Source organism: Pseudoliparis swirei, chromosome 15, assembly GCF_029220125.1.
Source record: "Pseudoliparis swirei isolate HS2019 ecotype Mariana Trench chromosome 15, NWPU_hadal_v1, whole genome shotgun sequence".
Classification (NCBI taxonomy): Eukaryota; Metazoa; Chordata; class Actinopteri; order Perciformes; family Liparidae; genus Pseudoliparis; species Pseudoliparis swirei.
In genome coordinates, this window is record NC_079402.1 from 3,502,166 (window position 1) to 3,521,672 (window position 19,507).

The following is a 19,507-nucleotide window of genomic DNA, read 5'->3' on the forward strand; positions in this document are numbered from 1 at the left end:
ACACTTTATTTAAATATTTATAATTTATTTTTTTACAATTTCTTCAAATAAAGTGCGAACAAATCACATGTTACTTTGTTTTGTTTTTAAAAAGCACATAAATTATCTGAAAAAACTGTGCAAATAAAAACACAGAACAAACTATATCATTAAAACACCAACGTCGTTTAAAAGCGCACACGTCTCCAAAAGAAAGAGAGAGAGAGAGAGAGAGAGAGAGAGAGAGAATGTCATTTTCATGAGTAAAACGAATCTGGTTTCTTTCTTTTGTTGTTGTATTAATTCGTAAACGTTCCTCTCTGTTGACACTTAGAATCTCCTGCTGTCCTCAAATGACCTGGAGGACCTGCTGGGGGATCCCGAGGACCAGTCACCGCTGAGCTCTGCCAGACGTGTAAGTCGGATTTGTTCCGTGGCTTTAAAGCCGTCTGTCTGAGTTCGGGCGGCTGACCAGACGTGGTGGGGATTAGACCCGGCTCTGGACAGCCGGGCGGCTCGGTCCGCTTAAAGCTGAACCCAAACCACTGGTCTGGTTTCACGGGCTTTAATCACGTCTCCATCTGGAACCCCACCAGACCCAGGGTCTGCCATTAATCAGCGGAGCGGGTCCTTGGCTGACTGGTTAAACTCTACATGTGTGTGTGTGTGTGTTTTCAATTGAAAGGCTCACAATGTGGTGTTGATGCATCTTCAGGAACTGGAAACTACCAGAGCTGAGATCTGCACGGTAACCGAGCTCACCTTAGATCACGATGTATTCTCCTCTTATCCTACCCGAATGCACCACTTCACTGGTGTACGGGGTCAGATCAGCCTCAATAATTGCAAATGCACACAGAGAGACTCAGAGAGGTTTAAATGAGGGCGACATCTGATTGGCTACAGGTAGGTCTATGTTGAAAAAAGGCATTTGCGAATCGAACCACGGCAGAACATTATTACAACAGCAAAGACAACCATAAAGATACAGTGGAGTCAAGTCCACCTGCAGAGGATGAAGTCACTCTCCCACTGTGTGTGTGTGTGTGTGTGTGTGTGTGCTCTTGAACCTCGATGGCGGTGGGGACTTCCACCTGACTGCACACAGCCCCGTGGGGACTCGTGTCCCAGTGGGGACCTAAAATGAGTGAATGTGTGTGTGTGTGTGAGACAGCAACTTCCTTGTTGTCATGACTAGTCATGTGATTGGTTGTAAATGAGGATGACATCTGATTGGCTACAGATAGGTCTATGTTGAAAAAACCCGCGTTTCTGAATCGAGCAACGGCAGGGGCGTCTCAAAAACCCACAAACAAATGTGTAGCGATCCACAAACAAACAAATCCTAATTTATTCACGTGTGTATTGCAATATATTTGTGAATCGTTCTGCGTGCATTTGTGAGTCTAATTTATTTGTAAATCCATCTCTGTGCATTTGTAAATCTAATATATTTGTGAATTGTTCCGTGCGCAATTGTGAATGTGTGCGTTTGCTTTTGTGAGTCTCTCTGTGTGCATTTGCAACTATTGAGACGGATGTGACCCCGTACTGATGGGTCAAATGTAACCTGTGTGTGGATCCAGTGTGTGTGCGACCCAAATGTAATGCTGACTCAACACTTTCAGCCCGATCTCGTCCTCTAACCGGTCGGCGTGACTAATTCTGGATCGGTCCCTCTATGTTAATATTCCTCTGAATACACAACGCCACATCAGGTAAAGGGATGAAACCGTTTCATTCGATGTTTAGAAACCTTTTTGTTGATGATGTTTGAATATTTCCAAGTGATTAGTGTCCATACGGCAATTTGATGTGTTATGACTCCACGCATGCCGCGGTTTAATCTCTCAGACCAAACAAAATAAAGACATGCACATGGCATGTTCACACCGGCGCTCGCAGAACTAACCTTGTTCCTGGAATCGGGCACACGTGTTGGAATTAGAAACAAAAGGGGAATATCAAGCTGGTTCGAATTTACATTTTCATGCCGATGCAGAACACATGCGCTAATCAGGGAGCATCTGGTTCTCCTCACAGTGTACAGTAGTGACCTGACGGAGCAGGCCAGCATACGGGTGGTGTGCCAGCTCCACCAGGCTCCGGTTCTCCCATCGGGATGGCATTGGGATGGGATGATGTAGAACTCCTGTTTAGAGTTGAGGAGAAATGTTTGCAGGAACACACTGTATTCAGAGTTACCTGAAATATCCTCCAGCCGGCTGCACCTCCTTTCTCCTTCTCTTTCTAGAAACCTGGAGGTCAGGGACCTACGCTAAACATGCAATGCCAGAGCCAGAACTATGAGCTTCATGCTCTACCACAGCTGGATCCGGCATCTCTGTGTAAATATGGTCACATCGGTTCCTTAGTTGGTCGTTTTCTAGCGTCTTTTGCAGCTAACTTTGTACCTTTTTAACGTGCTCCTTGTTGAAGGTCGTGATTCTTCCGTCACCCCGTCGCAATATCTTTGTGATTGGTTGAGCAAATTTATTTACAGGGCTCTCAAGTTTTGAAGACAGGCAAGAGTGACATTTCCATCAGCACCCCCCCCCCCCCCCCCCCCCCGGCAGAACGAAATTTTCGGATATCAGTCAGTCACGCGCAATTCCAGGATGCTTTATTTTCATTGGTTGCTGGATTCAATCTTACCCAGATACAACAGATACAGGTTTTTTCTGATTGGCTATTGTGTAGCCCATTTCTTTTTTTTGATTGGCTGATAAGTGGCTCCTCACAGCAGAACTCAGGGGAGCGCTTGATTCCTTCACGGTGAGGGCAGCGCGGCCAGCTCATGTTGGCGCGCTGCGGCACATTAAAACATTAAATAGCCGAGTGTTTTTTTCAGCGTGAGAAATACGATGTGTGGCGTGACTTAAGACCGAAATGTGTGAGTCTCCCGCTCAATGCGTGACACTTGAGAGCCCTGTATTTATTTTTTCAAATGCAGAGTGATTCTGAAAGTGCAAAAGCATCAAATGTCTTCGCCACGCTATGTGGTTATTGTATCATCATAATCCCAATTGCAAAAACATTGTCTTATTACCGCCCTACTTATGGGCTTGACAGTAATCGTCGAAAAAAAAGAAGTATTCTCCTTGTGTGTATACAGTTTAAACGTGTGTCATAAAAAGCCAGGACCATGACGGAGCTTTCAGTTTTATAAATAGTTATAACCCGGCTTGCACTTGATCCCTAAAGCTGCCTCAGCCAGAGAGCGAGAGGCGAACACACACACGCCCGTGGGCGTCATATTCCCTGTTTCACAACACGGTGTTTCCACTCGGCTATCGGTGGCTTTTTACTGGCAAGCTGAGCCGAAAACAAAAGGGGGTGGAAAAAAACAATCCATCATTTTCTGACACTTCCCTCCGTGACTCTGTCAATCCACCGTGTCGTATTCTGTGTAAACGTGTACGTTCCATGTCTAGGCAAAGGCGAAAACACACTTTTCTGGATCAAATTAATTTTAAAATGTATATAAAATATAGTCAAGACATTGACAAGGTTATAAATAATGATTTTTATTGTAAATATGAATGTTGTTCTTCAAACTTGTGGCTCAAAGGAAGGCCCGTTTTATAGCTTCTCTCAGCAGCATAACTGTTTTCAGCTGCGCTCACATAAAAAGGGTTTTCAAGGGTTTTCTACCCCTCCGTTAGTCTTCTAAGGCGATAACACAATGTACCACTAGAACACTGGAGATGGGCCTCTACACACCTCTGTAGAGACTTCATTAAACCCCAGAGAATAGTCATTTACCACATTAACTATGTAGAGAGAGTATTTATGATACATGTTATGTTATCTTCATTGAAAGAAACAGTGCTTTGAAAAATAAGGACGTTTTTAAGTGACCCCAAACTTTTGAACGGTAGTTTATACCAGACGGGTGATATTTCTGACATCTTAAAACCTGCCTCAGCTGTTGGCTTTTCTATACGTGGAGCAGACGCAGTGCAATACGACTGAATCAAACCGGCCAATAGGCTAGTCGAGCTGCAGACGTGGCAACGGGTTTCTTTGGGTTCGTCATTACAACAGATCCCTTTGACTCGGCATGTTCTCATTTGATTGAATGTTGATATTACAGTTGGCAGATGTCAGGACCACTTGTATCTGTCTTCTCTCCCTTTGCTGGCATCGGCTTGCCTCATTCCACCTGGGTTGGAGAGAGTCGGACCGACGGGTCCAGAGAGCCGCTCCTCCGCGGTTATTATTACGGGTGTCGTCGCTGAGCTCTGGATATCGCATCATCTGCCTGTCAGGAGAGCCAAACCATGTTCAAACTGTGCGCAGCTGATATACATTTCCTGACCTGTCAAAAGCCAGAATAAATCGTTCTGTATGTTGCATTCCTGTCAAGTTTCGCACCGTCGGCCAAAAGCAACATGCTCCCATGCCAGCCAGCGTCACATTCCTTCATCGATCTCAATGCTGTTCCCTCGTCTTTGCTCTTAATCTTCTTTAAACGCTCTGTTGGAGAAAGAGAGGTGGGAGCAGGTATACCTGACAGACCTCAACTCTATAACCGGAGCCAGCCAAGAAGCTCCAGCGAGGCCCCGGAGGTGGATGAGTGACCCACGTCAGGTCGTCACTTTCTATTTGGGCATATTTCATTTCGTGGTATTCAGCCGACGTGCCGAGGGTAAATCCTGCTGAGGTTTAGCTCCGAGATGATGGATACAGTTCTTTCTCAGGGCTCTGTGATTAATGGGTGTCAGGTTTTATGATCATATCAATGACAGAGAGAAAAGCAAATCAAACAAGCAAGTGTTAAAGATTCGGCGATACAATGTCATTCCCTTTAATTATAGCGCTGAAAGATAGCCAGATACCATCGGGTTCTATAGGAGAAAGACAGTCATGCACTAGCTTCAGGTTTTTTTTTCCCCCGTTGTATTTTGCCAGTGGCATGTGGAAGTTTGTGCATCAGTAGATCGTGATGGTGATGGTAAGACAAAGATGTTTTCAAAAGTTCTTTAGAGCAGTTGGCAGTATTTCTTGCCTATATTATTATTTTACACGTTGTCTGCACGCCAAATAAAAGGCCTTTAAAAGGAGTCCACACCAGTACAACTGTCTTCATACACCCACATAAAAAAAGGAACGTCCACGGCTAACGGCACCTTAACTCAGGTGGTGCTATTCATTACTTTATATGACTTGTAATACACTACATTACATTTAACTGACACTTTAATCCAAAGAAACTCACAATCATACACAGCTTCAGCAATTTAGGGTTACGCGTCTTGTTTGAGGACACATCGACAAGGGCGGGGATAGAACCACCAACCCCCTGATTGAAAGACAGACCTGCTAGCCACTGAGCCACCATATCCCATGAGGGTGGTTTTGTGGCGATATAATATAAGGCTTCATAATTCAAATGAACTCGATAGCCTCATTGATTAGCGCTCTTTGGTTCGGCTGAGTTGACGTCTCCATTTGGAAAAAACATGGAAAATAACTCAACGACGTTAAAGCGAGCTCTTTATAAAAGGTCAACGCAATTCATTTACGCTCTCATGAAACACTTCAGAGTCCAGTCACACTTCAACCAAACCGGTGGCAAACATGTCCGAGCAGCAACGAGACGAGAGACGGAGGGTGACGGAGGGAGACGGAGGGAGACGGAGGTCCTGTTTGTTAAGACTAGCTAATGAAGAGAAGAGAGTCCATCTGGTGGGGTGGATCCTGGAGCGAGAGCCGTGTTTCCTTTGGACTGCATGATGTATCAAAGACTCAGCAGAAGGCCCACAACCCTTTGAGCTTAAATTAAAACACACGGTCCTGGGAAACATGCTTTGTGTTTGCTCTATAAAAATATGAAAGAGCGTCATCTCGTTGCCGTGCCTTCGTCTTTTCAAATTAACAACAATTCTGCGTACTGTCAAGATCTGTTATTTTTTTTCTCCGTGCACATCACCAGTGACTTTTCATCTGCTTGGCAATGATAACTGTTTCCAGTATAAAATGAAGTAATTACAGACAACCAAGGTCCTTCAAATCATGGAGCGCAGGACGAAGTGGGTGGTTAAAAAGAAGGGATGCTCGGGATGAAAGAGAAGGAGAAGGAGGAGGAGGATTTGGGAAAAGGGAAGGATGGAAAACAGAGAAAGGAAGAGTTCTTGTCCGGGTTTCTCTTCGTCGCTAAGAGGCGCAGAACAATGTTCTCAAAGCGAGAGGTAATAATGTCCCCTTCCAAAATCATGATTTCGTGCGGGGGGCTGTCTATGCTGTGAAGATAAATCGGCTCTGGTTAAATGCTGGGCGGCGGAGCGTTGTCACGAGAGTGCCGACGTTCTCCACAAGAACGTCGGAGAACCCTGGAAGCCAGCCCGTCCATCCTGGAGAGGGATCCTCCTCTGGTGCTCTCCTGAAGGGTTCTTGCCTTTTTCCCTCTTTTGAAAGTTTTTTTTCTATTTCTTGGGAGTTTTTCCTGATCCGGTGTGAGGTCAAAGGTCAGGGATGTCGTGTGTGTACAGTGTCACGCAAATTTGTAATTTGTGATATTTGGCTACACAAAATAAACTGAATTGAAACTGAATGTGTGGCATGGAGCAGGATGAAAAGCCGGGTAGTTGTTCTAAAAACATTTTTTTAAAGGGAGATAATTGCCCACAAAGGTTCTTGTTCACCCCGAAACAGCCCCCCCCCCCCACCTCCTCTTGTTTATTTCTAACGCTGTTTATGCTCGACCACCTCTCCCTTTTTGTTCCTGGAGCGATGCTTCCTGTGACCCGAGCCCGAGGGCTCCCTCTCTCTTCGCTGACCGCAGCTGCATAAATCCAGCCGACCTCAGAGAATCCTCAGTTCAACATCCCCCCAGCCTCCAAAAAAAGCGGTCTGTCCACTGTGGTTGTTCCACTGACTCAGGAGGCTGCAGCTTCAACCCCCCCCCCCCCCCCCACACAGTTTGTCTTGCAATTCCCGTGAAGAGATGTTTTTTTGCTTTTATCTCGATAGTCATATGACCCAAATCCCTCCGTGTGTGAACAGCAGGAAGGGGAACCCCCCTGACGTCATCCCCCGTCTGCGAGCAGTTATCGTGGTCCAGGATGTCGGCTCGCCGCTTTTCAGATGTTCGTTCCCACACCGAGCCTGCCTCCAGGGTCGAGCGTGCAAAGTCATGTCGTGCACGCTCTGATATTCTGTGGATGAAAGTGACAAAATGCAATTATTAAAAAAAACTTTGGGTTGTTTTTTAAATTCTCAGTTGCCCCGGATTTGACTTACAAGACAGTTGTCGATTTCCCTGCACACTGAGCGTGTTCACAGAGGCCACCCTGGGGGCTGATGGGCTGGGCTTGTGCCCAGATTACATGAATCATCTCTGTACACGATGTGCGGTTTTTGGTACGAGTGCAAGGGTGTGTGTGTGTGTGTGTGTGTGTGCGTGCACCCCAGTAGGCGTGTGGGTGTGTCCGCTGGGAGCCGGATCGGTGTCCCGCCGCGCCTGTGGGCACAATGTGAGCAGAGCGCAGACGGACTTGCAGCGCCGTCTCTCCTCACAGCCATGCTCCGCCGCGTTGGATGCTATTTGCTGCTGCTGCTGCTGGATTTAGACGGAGTGCACGTGCAAGGTCAAAGGCGCCAGGGGGGAAAGGTACTGCCCGGTGTAACCCTGCACACGTGTTGCAGCTATCAGTGCACATTTTGCTTTTTGTTCTACACGAAAAGTTCTGCAGGGTGTGTTATGCTCTGGGACTCGGATGGGGATGTTTTTATTCTATGATAATGGTTTTATGTGTGATTTGTGTGTATATATATATATATCTGCTTTAAGCTGCTTTGTAGGTATTACGCTTCATTTTCTTTTAATTTTCAAGATTTATATTTTGTAAGATTTATTAAACTCAAACTTAAACTCTTGACTGCGATATATATATAAAAAATATATATTTATATATATATATATATATTGCAGTCAATAGTTTAAGTTTAAGGCTGCACCTGCTGCAGTTTTCAACCTGAACAATGTTAATAGTCCAAGTTATTAGTGTTCAACTTTTATTTTCAGTTTTTTCAAATAGTTTTTTTTCATATTTTTGTATTAACAGCCATTTAAATGTGTGTTCTCTTTGTCTATTCTTTCTAAACTGCATGTTTTTTAGATTTTTCTTTACCAACTAAATGAAGGTTTTAATCCAACAAAGTAATAATTTGTGTAACGATAAACTAACTCATGGACAGCGTCTGTATTTATGCACATTCGTGGCATTTTAACCAGGCATTTGACTTAATGACAGCAGTCCAGGATCAGAAAATATCCTTAATTTGGTGAGTATATGTTACCACCCAGTGAGCAGGATTCTCTCCTTCCTTCTGACTCATCCCAGTAAAGTTATCTGCAGTATCAAAGCACATTTGTAATTTGTTTTTTTTTAAACATCGAGTAGAATACAACTGATTCTGAAAAGCTATAGCTAAAGATTGCACTGCAATTGTATGATATATATATATATATATATATCTTCTTTCTTTTGTCCCTCCAACATGCTTCATGATCCTCTCTCCCGGGGCCACCGCGGGGGATTTGGTGGACGCTTTGATCCCGACCAGCAGCGACATTTCTAACATGGGTGGTCCCGCTGGGAATAAATTCCCCGACCATGACGCTGTTAATGCTCAACCTGCTGAGCTACTGAACAACGCGGGGTTCAAATAAGAAAGTCTCACGCTCTCCTTATATGTGCACATGACAAATTCTGACGCATAAAAAACATGGACGCTTCACTTCGGGGAACTTTAGCAAATTGATATTGATATCCTGAGACTGGAAGATCCTCTTAGATTCTGGATACCACAATATGACATGTTGTCTTTTCCAGGTTTTAAATGCTGCATGACAGTAAAACCAACTCTACGGAAGTGTTGCAATATCTATATCAAGGTATATTGTGATATTTCAATGTTCTCCATATGGCCGCGGCCCTATTGGCAGTGATTTGACACATTGGCACGGTGCCCACATCACACACACACACACACACACACACACACACACAACCCTCTGGCTGTGTGTCTCTTCTTCTGTGCCAAGCTTCTGTTGTTGGTTTCCTTTCTTTCATGTTCCTTTTTGGCAACACTTTGTTCATCTCTTTTATTTGCATCCATTTTACAAATGACATTCTCCAGCTCTCAAATCAAAAACTCCCGTCCTTATTCCCGAGACATCAGACGTTTCTTTTCTCGAACAGATTGCTTCGCCGCTCGCTTGCAAGACCCAGCCGGTCCGCATACCTGTGTCTAGGTTAGATTTACGGACCTTGCCATTAGATTAGCCTTTTTAGGAGCGTGTGTGTGTGTGTGTGTGTGTGTGTGTGTGTGTGTGTGTGTGTAGATTTTGCATTTCTCTTAACAGAGGAAACTGTCGGCTCCGCTGTGCTGATGGGACGACATGCAGTGGTTTGTCATAACTATTAATGTCCTCCAGGTGTGCCCTGTCAAAAATCGCCCCTATTTCTAATTTACTGTTTTTTTCCCACACCTGTAGTTTAGGAGTCTCGGAGAAGTTTAGTCATGCCAATTATGGGCTGTGTGCCCATGGATCCTTTGTTTCATGGGACTGATGTGGTTGTCATGTATATTAGTAAATGCAGTGATGAATAGTGGCCGTGTTAAGTTTGGTATTTCAGAATGTCTTTTTATCTAACGGAGTCTGAAATTCATTAAAAATTGATTTTTAAGCAGGAGAAAAGCTGAGTTTAGCATTTGTATCCGAACATTGTCCAAGAAGCACCGACACAGACGTGTTTAAATGGTTTATACAGCATTAGATGGATGGATGGATGGATAAATGGATAGATGGATAGATGAATGGATATATGGATGGATGGATAGATGAGTAGATGGATGGATGGATAGGATAGATAAGTAGATAGATAGATATATGGATAGATGGATGGATGGATAGATGAGTAGATGGATGGATGGATGGATAGATAGATGGATGGATAGATGAATGTATAGATGAATGAATAGATAGATGGATATATTGATAGATGGATGAATGGTTGGATGAATGGTTTGATAGATGGATTGATGTATAGATGGATGGATGGATAGATAGATAGATGGATACTTTATTCATCCCCAGGGGGGAAATTTGTTTGAAGCAGCATCCAGCATGTTTACAATATATACACTACAATAAATTAAAATCGCAGGGCAGGACATATTAAATTTAAGAATTTTAATAATAAACGAAATAAAAATGAATACAGTGTATCTAAGTGTATATAAAGTGAAAGGTGTATTGATGTTGTTCAACTTGAGGAGGATCTGGCTTGAGGTGATTTAGTGTACAGTCTTATTGCAGCAGGTACACATTTCTTCAGTGTCCTCCTCTCCACCACCTGTTCCTGATAGTTCAGTTTGTAGCTCCACCAGCAGAGTATGGAGAAGTCCAGAGCACTGGTCCAACAGACTGGTAGAACATCTCCAACATCTCAGAGCACTGGTCCAACAGACTGGTAGAACATCTCCAACATCTCAGAGCACTGGTCCAACAGACTGGTAGAACATCTCCAACATCTCAGAGCACTGGTCCAACAGCCTGGTAGAACATCTCCGAGTTGACTCCTCCTTCTTGCACACAGCAACAGACTCTGGTACATCATCCCCATCAGCTCCTCACACCAACAGACTGGTGCTGCAGACATCTTTCTCCTGAAGTCCTCCCACAACTCCTCATCTCCTCCATCCAAACCTCTGACCGAGCCTGACCTGTACAACCAATCCAGATTCCACAGATCCACAGAGGTCCAACAGAGGTTGTTAGAAGCAGCCAACAGTCCTCCATGGTATCATGAACCTGAGCTTCATTCTGAGCTCATCCTTGTCCCCAGACCGATTTCCTCTTTTCCAGGTAGTCAGACCACTTCCTCCACTTGCTGCACAAGCCGATGTTGGGATCCACCAAGAAAAATCCTTGACTCCTCCTCTGGTGCAGCACCACCTGCTGTGCAGTCCCTCCCCCTGACTCCATTCATGACACAACAAATTAAATAGAACTCCTGGAGTGATACCACCTTTCAGAAGTGAGCTCATCCTGTCCCTGATCCGGAAACTTTGCACAAGAGGATTAAAGTGTGTCCAACAGCATGATGGAGACAGTTGACAGTGTGATGATTAGAGGTTCAGTCTGCTTTGAAGGTTGGAAAAACAAATTAGCATATGAGACACTGGTGTTTAACAGCCTGTGGTACTGATGAACATAGAAGAGTCTGTCCATTCTTTGTTAAAGACTCTGGTTAAGATGTCCACATTTCTCTTTTTGGAGAACAACATGGGAACGAGTTTCTCCGACGATGTACAACCCATGGAATTGGTCGGTGTTTTTTCTGGACCGCTGAACGAGTGGCGTAAAGGCTGGAAAAGCAGCACCTAGGTCGGGGTCCGGTTACAAAGGAGTCTGGACAGCGGCCCGACTCTGTGACCCCTGGTGTACGGTCAAACTTCTGTTGCTGCCTATCCATAATGAGTAAAGCAAGCTCGCAGACGTTGATGCTCGGATAAGTATTTTGAGGCGTACTGCGCTCAGGGCATCAGAAAGACTTTTACCGTGTCTAAGAGCTCAGCGTGGTGCGCCGCGTTGCTCTACGTTGTTTTGATTCTCCCCTGCTGGAAAACATTGTGACAGTATTTATTGCAGGAAGACATCTCGGGTCAATGAAGTTAACTGTCAGTCCATTTGGGTTGTGTTCACAACATGCATGTTGTAATACAGCAGTGTGGATCAGAACAGACGATCACCATCAGCTGCGCGTTATCTTATTTCTTCAGCTCTTTTAAACTCGATTATTGGCGTGATTGGCAGGCACCAGACTGGGAAAACCAAACTGGCAGGAATGGGCCTTCTACAAAACTACTGCCGCAAAGGTGGGAACACGCGGTAGCAAAGTTTTCGGTTCATTGTCAGTAAGGAACCTAAACAATGAAAAGATGAAAAGCAACTCAGACCAACCATATGTGGACAGGGTGTACCTGACACACAATGAGAAGAGAATCGTTTTGCAAAATACATCATACTGGGTTTTAGGGGCATGAGGCTTAACATAGGAATGACCACGAAGGCTTAGGTAAGGCGAAAAAACGAGAGTAATCGTCTGACGGGACCATTAAGGAAGCATTATGAGAGCCTGTTCATCAGCCTGCAGCCATGCATGCTGACACACACTGAACCAATTGATAACTCAAGTGCCATTGGTCCACCTATGGATCTCATACTCACATTGAGCCTCCGCTCACAGTGTGTTGGATAGAAAGACATACAGTAAATAGACACAGTGTCCTTGCTTCATTCAGAATGCTACTGCAGAAAGACACAGCAAGTGTAAACATTGTCTTGGCACATGCTATACAGTCTTAAAAAGTTGCTTCCTGAGATTATTCGAGTTTTAATTGATAAGATTACTACTCGGATGCATGCTATGCAACCTCTGCTCTGTCGGGGATCTGTAAACATACTGGGAGAATTTTTCGTCATCTATTACCCTCGTGGGTTGTGTTGGTTGAGTCTTTACAGAATATGTTTTGTTCATACTGTATTCCCTAAGAGAAGTACATTAAATATGTAGATTGCATCAGAGTGAACTCAAAGAAAAGGTACCTAGAATACATCAAAGTGTGGTATTTCTGTCTTTAGTGTGAGACGGCTATTGGTTCCTGACTGACTGGCCAGTGTGTCACAGTACTCCAACTAATTATGGCCTGAGCTGACGTTCACAGTGATATGCCACAGACTGGCGGGGAGATTAGCCGAGGGGGCATGTTGACCAGAGGAGATCAAGTGTCAGCTTATCGACCCGGTCCGGCTGCCTGACTGGCCTGGGATAAGCGAGAGAGAGAAAGGGCCTTTTGTTTTCAGCTGTGTTCAGTCTCTGCCCAGCCGAGTCCTTCACCAAATGGGCTGGGTTTCACTGCAAATGCAATGTTTAAAATTGACTATAGTTCGAATATTTCAGATTTGATTAATGAAAGCCATGTTTAATTGATCATTTCTGGGTAACGGTTGGGCATATCATTGGTTCCGAGAACACATTAAGAGCATGCTTAATTGATTTTGGACCTTTACGAATGCGTGAAACCAAAAAGGAAACACGAGATTCCCTCTGTAACTAACTAACTAATTCGTAAAATCTGTATGTTCCAATTATATTCTTCATGTCTGACCTCTAGCTCTCAAAGATTGATTTTAGGTTCAGAATTCTGAGTTCCACAGATACAGACACAGTGTTGCTCTATACAATACCGCTGTAGTACGGCTTCACAAATTGCTCAAAAATGAATTTAGCAATTTGCTGGTTGCTTGTTCATCCGTTCTCTCGCTTTCAAATGTTGGATTTCTGGACCTTCATCCTTAATCCCACCACAGAACCAATGGCCCCTCGGCATTGAAGTCTTGGATTGTTGGTCCCTCCGGTGACACCAGCTTGTCCATCAGCTCTTCTTTCAGAGATGACCTCCAGTCTGTCCTCTCACTGGGGAGCACGTTTTAGCTTTTTGAGAATTGGATATTTCCACACAGCTCTCTATATATACTCTAAAGTCATGGACAGTCTTCAGACCTCAACCACAATACAGACACTACTCGCACATTCTGCAAATCTCTGAGCATGCACTCTCCTGCTTCCCTCTCATCCTGGTGTCATGCTCTCCATATGCCTCGCAGCTCCTCTTTAGTGGTCTCCATTTCAGCCCATTAGTCACCAAACTCTGTGTGTGTGTGTGTGTGTAATGCCATCTTGATATGGCGATATTAGCAACGAAGAAGTTTTCCAGTAAGGAGCTTGTAAAAACGTGCAGCTCAATCCGGTCCAGATCAGTGTTAAATTGTTGTACATCCAACTATGATACATGTTCTCAACTGAGTATCAGTAGAAGGACATCACAGCTGCAGTTGAAAGTACCGCAGTGGTAAAAAATGTATTCTGTAGTTCAAAATAAGAGTTTTATTGTCATTGTGTTCAGTAAACCGTAATGGTATCCCAACCAACTTGTAACAAACATGGAAGTGATCTGTAAGCTGCAGTAATGAAGGTCAAAGATAAAGGTTGCTCCAGCAGTGAGGGGCGTTTATGTGCGAACAATAAACTGAAATGTTTATTAGAAACTACGAAATGTTGAGAAGGAAGAAGCATCATGGGTGACTGTCTTGATAAGATGAGAAACTAATTGACTTGAGGGCAGACGAAGTACTGCCAGATGTCTGCATGTCTGCAACAGTGTTCTTTTCTGAGGGTTGTAGGAGACAAGTTTAAAACTGAATAGTGTTTCAGATGATTTAAAAAAGAATTGAACATGTGATTTAACATATCTTGGGTGCAGAGATGAGATGGTAATGGTAATATTTTTGTCTTCTGAATGGCGATGTGTACTTTGAAAGTCACTCTGGAGGCTGAATGGGTCCCTCGGATTATTTGTGGTTCACTCGTCTGTCAAAACATGATCAGCCAGAAACCTGTTGAGATATCTGACTGTATAAGACTGTTCTCGAATGAGCCCTTTTTTCATTGTTTTGTTTCTCATCAGAATGCATTCCTGAGCCCAGGGAGTTCTCGAGGGGACGGAACGGTGCCTTCAGGATCCAGTCGGAAAGGTTCAGGAGGTCGTGGGGAGGTCTTCGTGGTGGAAGAGGACACCGACTTGTTGGATCCGAGCTTCCAAAATGGCGGAGAAGTCAACTCTCAGTGGAAACCTTCCAGAAATGGACTTAAGGGAAGCCAGAAGGAAAAGCCTGAACCGTCCTCTAAACAGCTGGAGGAGAACATTACCACGGACAAGAAGGCGGACTCCGGCGGGAAGACGTCGTCGCTGTTCCCTGGAAAACCATCCGGTGACGTCATTGACCTGGACAAAGGAAATGCCACGAAGAAATCCTCAGTGAGATTTTCTGTCCCAAAGGTCCCTTCAGATCCTAAAACATCCACAGCCTCTGGGACATCTGCAAAGGCAGTAGTGGAGGAGGGGAGACCCGTCATCAAGGTTAAACAGCCGGACAAGGAGCAGCCTGCCGTTGTCACCATTGTATCCAGAGATGGAGACCTGGTCCTGGGCTCCAATGGCCAAATGTATCGGCTTCAGAGTGGACCACCAGGCCGAATGGGTCCCCCAGGGGAGGAAGTGAGTTGTCTTATGGTCTTCTTGCTGCTTCAATACCCTTGTTTTCATGCTAGCCTATTAGTTGTAATAAATGTATGTTTCCATCGAACAATAAGTCCTATTTAGTTCTCTCTATCCGATGTAAACTGATCACTGAGAAACTGTAGTTTTTGTAGTTTGTTTCGATGCATTTGTTTGGATATTGATTACCAAGACCGAGACTTGTTTAGCGCTGATCTATTTTTAGCGAATATAGAAAGTGTCACTTTGCAGCTTTGCGACGGCTGTTCTCCATCAGCTGCCATCTGACTCTGATCAGCGAAGGTTAACCTGCTTAAACCATGTTGATCCACATGTCTTTGATGCTGTGCGATCTGAGCACGATGGCCAACCGCACAGTTAGGGAGACTCAACAGCGTGTCATAGCATTACTCAATGCGACAGGGGTTACCTCTGACTGCCAAGTTATCTGATTAGTGCAAAAGGGCTGAAGTCATGTTATACTACCGGATGGTTTACCTGGTGGTAAGAGGTGGGTCATCGCAGGGACTGCCAGGCCAGACGGGAACCAGAACCAGACTGCACATCTGGCCACGTCTGGGCCAGTTTGGCTGAGTCACGCTGCTATAAAATCCTCAGGATCAGCACGATTACTGTGATTGAAGACGGCTGGAGGGAACATGAAGGAAGACGTCTTGTTGGCTCGGGACATCGTCCTTCTCTCCTCGCATGTGCTTCGTTTCAGGTCTTGCTTGCTTAGCTTTTTGTGGTCTTTCTTAAACTATATTTTTAGTAAAACGCATAAATTCTTGGGAGGTACATAATAATGTTACTTTGACAGGGCCACAGAAGAATACTCTGCCACATCCAATAAAATAGTATTGCTCGATAAATAATTGACCTTGTCTTGTAGTGTCGCTTATTTATTTCAGTAATGTAATGAGTACTGCCAAAATAAATTCAACAAAGTTAAGTTGTAGTTAAGAAAAACTGCGGAATATTACCAAAACTGAAAAAATTGCGTCAACAGATCCACACAGTATCAAATAGCTTGAAGAAATAATTGGCAATACTCTTTGTCCAATAAATTCAGAGCTTTTTATTGGCATTCGTAAAGCAAGACCTTGAAATCAATTATCATAGGCCACAAACTGAAGTTTTACTCGTATCAAGTATTTTGCCTGGAAGGACAAGTGCTGAAGTCTTAAACGTGTCAAAGTGCATTGGCTTTGAAGTAGTTGATGAATACATCATTGTTTAATAATCTTTCACTTGAAGGGTTCTTTGTCCTTGTTGGGCGTTTGGTCTGTTGACCTGTTTCATTGAGTGTTGTTACTTGTTTGGCAGGGCTGTCGTGGTGAGCCTGGCCTGCTCGGGTTCAAAGGTGATAAGGTAAGAGAAGCTCGTTGACCACATAATAGCCCATGATGATGTATTAAGTTAGTCCATCTGACTATGATTTAAGCACACCTCTGAAATGCTATCCAAGGTTATATTTCAGTTAAAAGCTCAGTCTCACCTTGGACATTTTAACACATACTGCTATGAACTCATATCCTGTGATACTGAGTATTCCCATATGAATGGATTTGCCTTGCAAAGACCTGCCACTTCCTTTTCATCTCTTACAGGGTAAGTTGGGCCCTGAAGGGCGTTCAGGGAAAACGGGGAAGCCAGGACCCCCAGGACCGGCAGGTCTACCATCCCTCTACCTGTGGAAGAACACCGCGGAGGAATGGGCTGCCTTTCAGGTAAGAGGGTTGTTTAGTTTTCCATCTTCTTCAAACAGATTCTCTCCTCTCTCTATTTTCATTTCTCTCTCAGTGAACAGTCCGGTCCTCTTTCATTATTTAAGCTTGAGAAAAGTCCAAGACAACTTATTGTAGAAAATAAACCAAAAAGACCACTGTCTGGAGTTATAATTAGAAGCATTAGGGAGCTCTCAAAATTATTAGTTTCATAGTTGTTGTACTCGATTAGCATTTTCAGCCATTATAGCAGCATGACAATGTTGGGTTCGGGTTCGGGTTAGGTCGGCCAATCGGTCCACTGCTTTGGTCCGGACTGAAATATCTCAACAACTATTAGACAAATTGCAATGACATGAACAGACAGTAATGTCCCTGCAGGATTAACTGCTTATAGATATATAGAGACAACGTTACTTTGCTCATTAATACGTTTCTTATGTTTGTGATTTGATCTCTTGAGTAAAACAGCCAAATATCAAAGGCTGAATTCAGAGTTGAACCCCTCCAGGAAGTCACATTTCTATTTTTAGATTAGATTTCACCACACCGTACACACTGTCCCTTTAAAGCTCTCACATACGAGGATTTAACAAGCAGATTAAACACCCATTGAGACTTTTTACTGACCAACATCTCATAAGTCTTCTCCTCATAGAGAGAACCCAGCTGTTTCTTGACATAATATAACAAGTTCTATAACAAGATATATTTTCCTGCTATCGAAGGAGGCCAATTGTTTCCCCATACCTGTGTTTGTTTTTCTTTTGTGTTGTGCTAAACTAGCCTAAACACATTCTGGGCTGATCTCATGCCGAGAGAGACAAATGATACATTGATCTGAAGCTTTCCATCTCAATCCTCATAAGCGATCACGTTTCCTCGTGTTCCTTCAAACATCTTTCCAGTTGATGGTTGATGTCCCCCAACAAGATTGCATTTGCTTTGCTCCTCTCTCCAGTAAACACTGAGGCAATTTGTTGTCGGCCATTTTGAAAGAAATCCTGGACATCAAATGTTCTTTCCCAGACTGACCCGGGCCTCTTCCCAGACTATCCATAACACCGATCGCCTCGCTGTGCGTGCAAACTGATGCTCTGTCCCCATCTGTTTAATCTCTTTGCAGTGGACACACAGCTGTAGGTCATAGAGTCACTCACCAGCATGTCAGCATGATGGAGAACACGACAGAAATAGCAGTCTGTTCGTAGTTTTGCAAAAGGCGATTTGTTACAGAGTGTGTGTGCTTTGAACTTCACGTGAGGAACCTGCAAAGGTGATCCGCATACCTACTGTGGTGGCCCTTTGTCCAATAAATCAAATCAGCGTTGAGCTGCTCTGCCTTTAGTGAATCTAACTGCTGCTCTAGTGGAGCTGGAAGAGACAGTTATTCAGACTAGAGGTGAAAGTCACCGAGCTGTGTGAGCCTACGGGTTACCACACTACCATTCAAAAGTTTGGGATCACCCAGACAATTTCGTGTTTTCCATGAAAACTCACACTTTTATTTATCAAATGAGTTGCAAAATGTATAGAAAATATAGTCAAGACATTGACAAGGTTAGAAATAATGATTTGTATTTGAAGTATTAATTTTTTTCTTCAAACTTTGCTTTCGTCAAAGAATGCTCCTTTTGCAGCAATTACAGCATTGCAGACCTTTGGCATTCTAGCTGTTAATTTGTTGAGGTAATCTGTTGAAGTTTCACCCCACGCTTCCTGAAGCACCTGCCACAAGTTGGATTGGCTTGATGGGCACTTCTTGCGGACCATACGGTCAAGCTGCTCCCACAACAGCTCAATGGTTGAGATCTGGTGACTGTGCTGGCCACTCCATTACAGACAGCAAGCTGCCTGCTTCTTCCCTAAATAGTTCTTGCACAATTTGGAGGTGTGCTTTGGGTCATTGTCCTGTTGGAGGAGGAAATTGGCTCCAATCAAGCGCTGCCCACAGGGTATGGCATGGCGTTGCAAAATGGAGTGATAGCCTTCCTTATTTAAAATCCCTTTTACCTGGTACAAATCTCCCACTTTACCAGCACCAAAGCAGCCCCAGACCATCACATGACCTCCACCATGCTTGACAGATGGTGTCAGGCACTCTTCCAGCATCTTTTCACCTGTTCTGCGTCTCACAAATGTTCTTCTGTGTGATCCAAACACCTCAAACTTGGATTCATCTGTCCAGAACACCTTTTTCCAATCTTCCTCTGTCCAATGCCTGTGTTCTTTTGCCCATACCAATCTTTTCTTTTTATTGGCCAGTCTCAGATATGGCTTTTCTTTGCCACTCTGCCTAGAAGGCCAGCATCCCGAGTCGCCTCTTCACTGTCGACGTTGACACTGGCGTTTTGGGTTCCATTTAAAGAAGGTGCCAGTTGAGGACCTGTGAGGCGTATATTTCTCAAACTAGAGACTCTAATGTACTTGTCTTCTTGCTGAGTTGTGCACCGGGGCCTCCCACTTCTCTTTCTGCTCTGGTTAGAGCCCGTTTGTGCTGTTCTCTGAACCGAGTAGTACACACCGCTCGAGGAAATTTTCAGTTTCTTTGCAATTTCTCGCATGGAATAGCCTTCATTTCTAAGAACAAGAATAGACTGGCGAGTTTCACATGAAAGTTCTTTTTTTCTGGCCATTTTGAGAGTCTTATCGAACCCACAAATGTG

General features: G+C 44.1%; 1 protein-coding gene across 1 annotated transcript in view; it reads left to right on the forward strand.

The window, feature by feature from the left end:
* The window catches only part of LOC130205656 (collagen alpha-3(V) chain-like), an 86,797-nt gene that overhangs the window by 32,016 nt on the left and 35,274 nt on the right, over nucleotides 1–19,507 (forward strand). Inside the window, exons 6-9 of the mRNA XM_056433152.1 lie at nucleotides 314–394; nucleotides 14,524–15,114; nucleotides 16,441–16,485; nucleotides 16,725–16,844. Of these exons, the coding sequence (XP_056289127.1) occupies nucleotides 314–394; nucleotides 14,524–15,114; nucleotides 16,441–16,485; nucleotides 16,725–16,844 (837 nt within the window). The remainder of the gene's footprint in view (nucleotides 1–313; nucleotides 395–14,523; nucleotides 15,115–16,440; nucleotides 16,486–16,724; nucleotides 16,845–19,507) is intronic.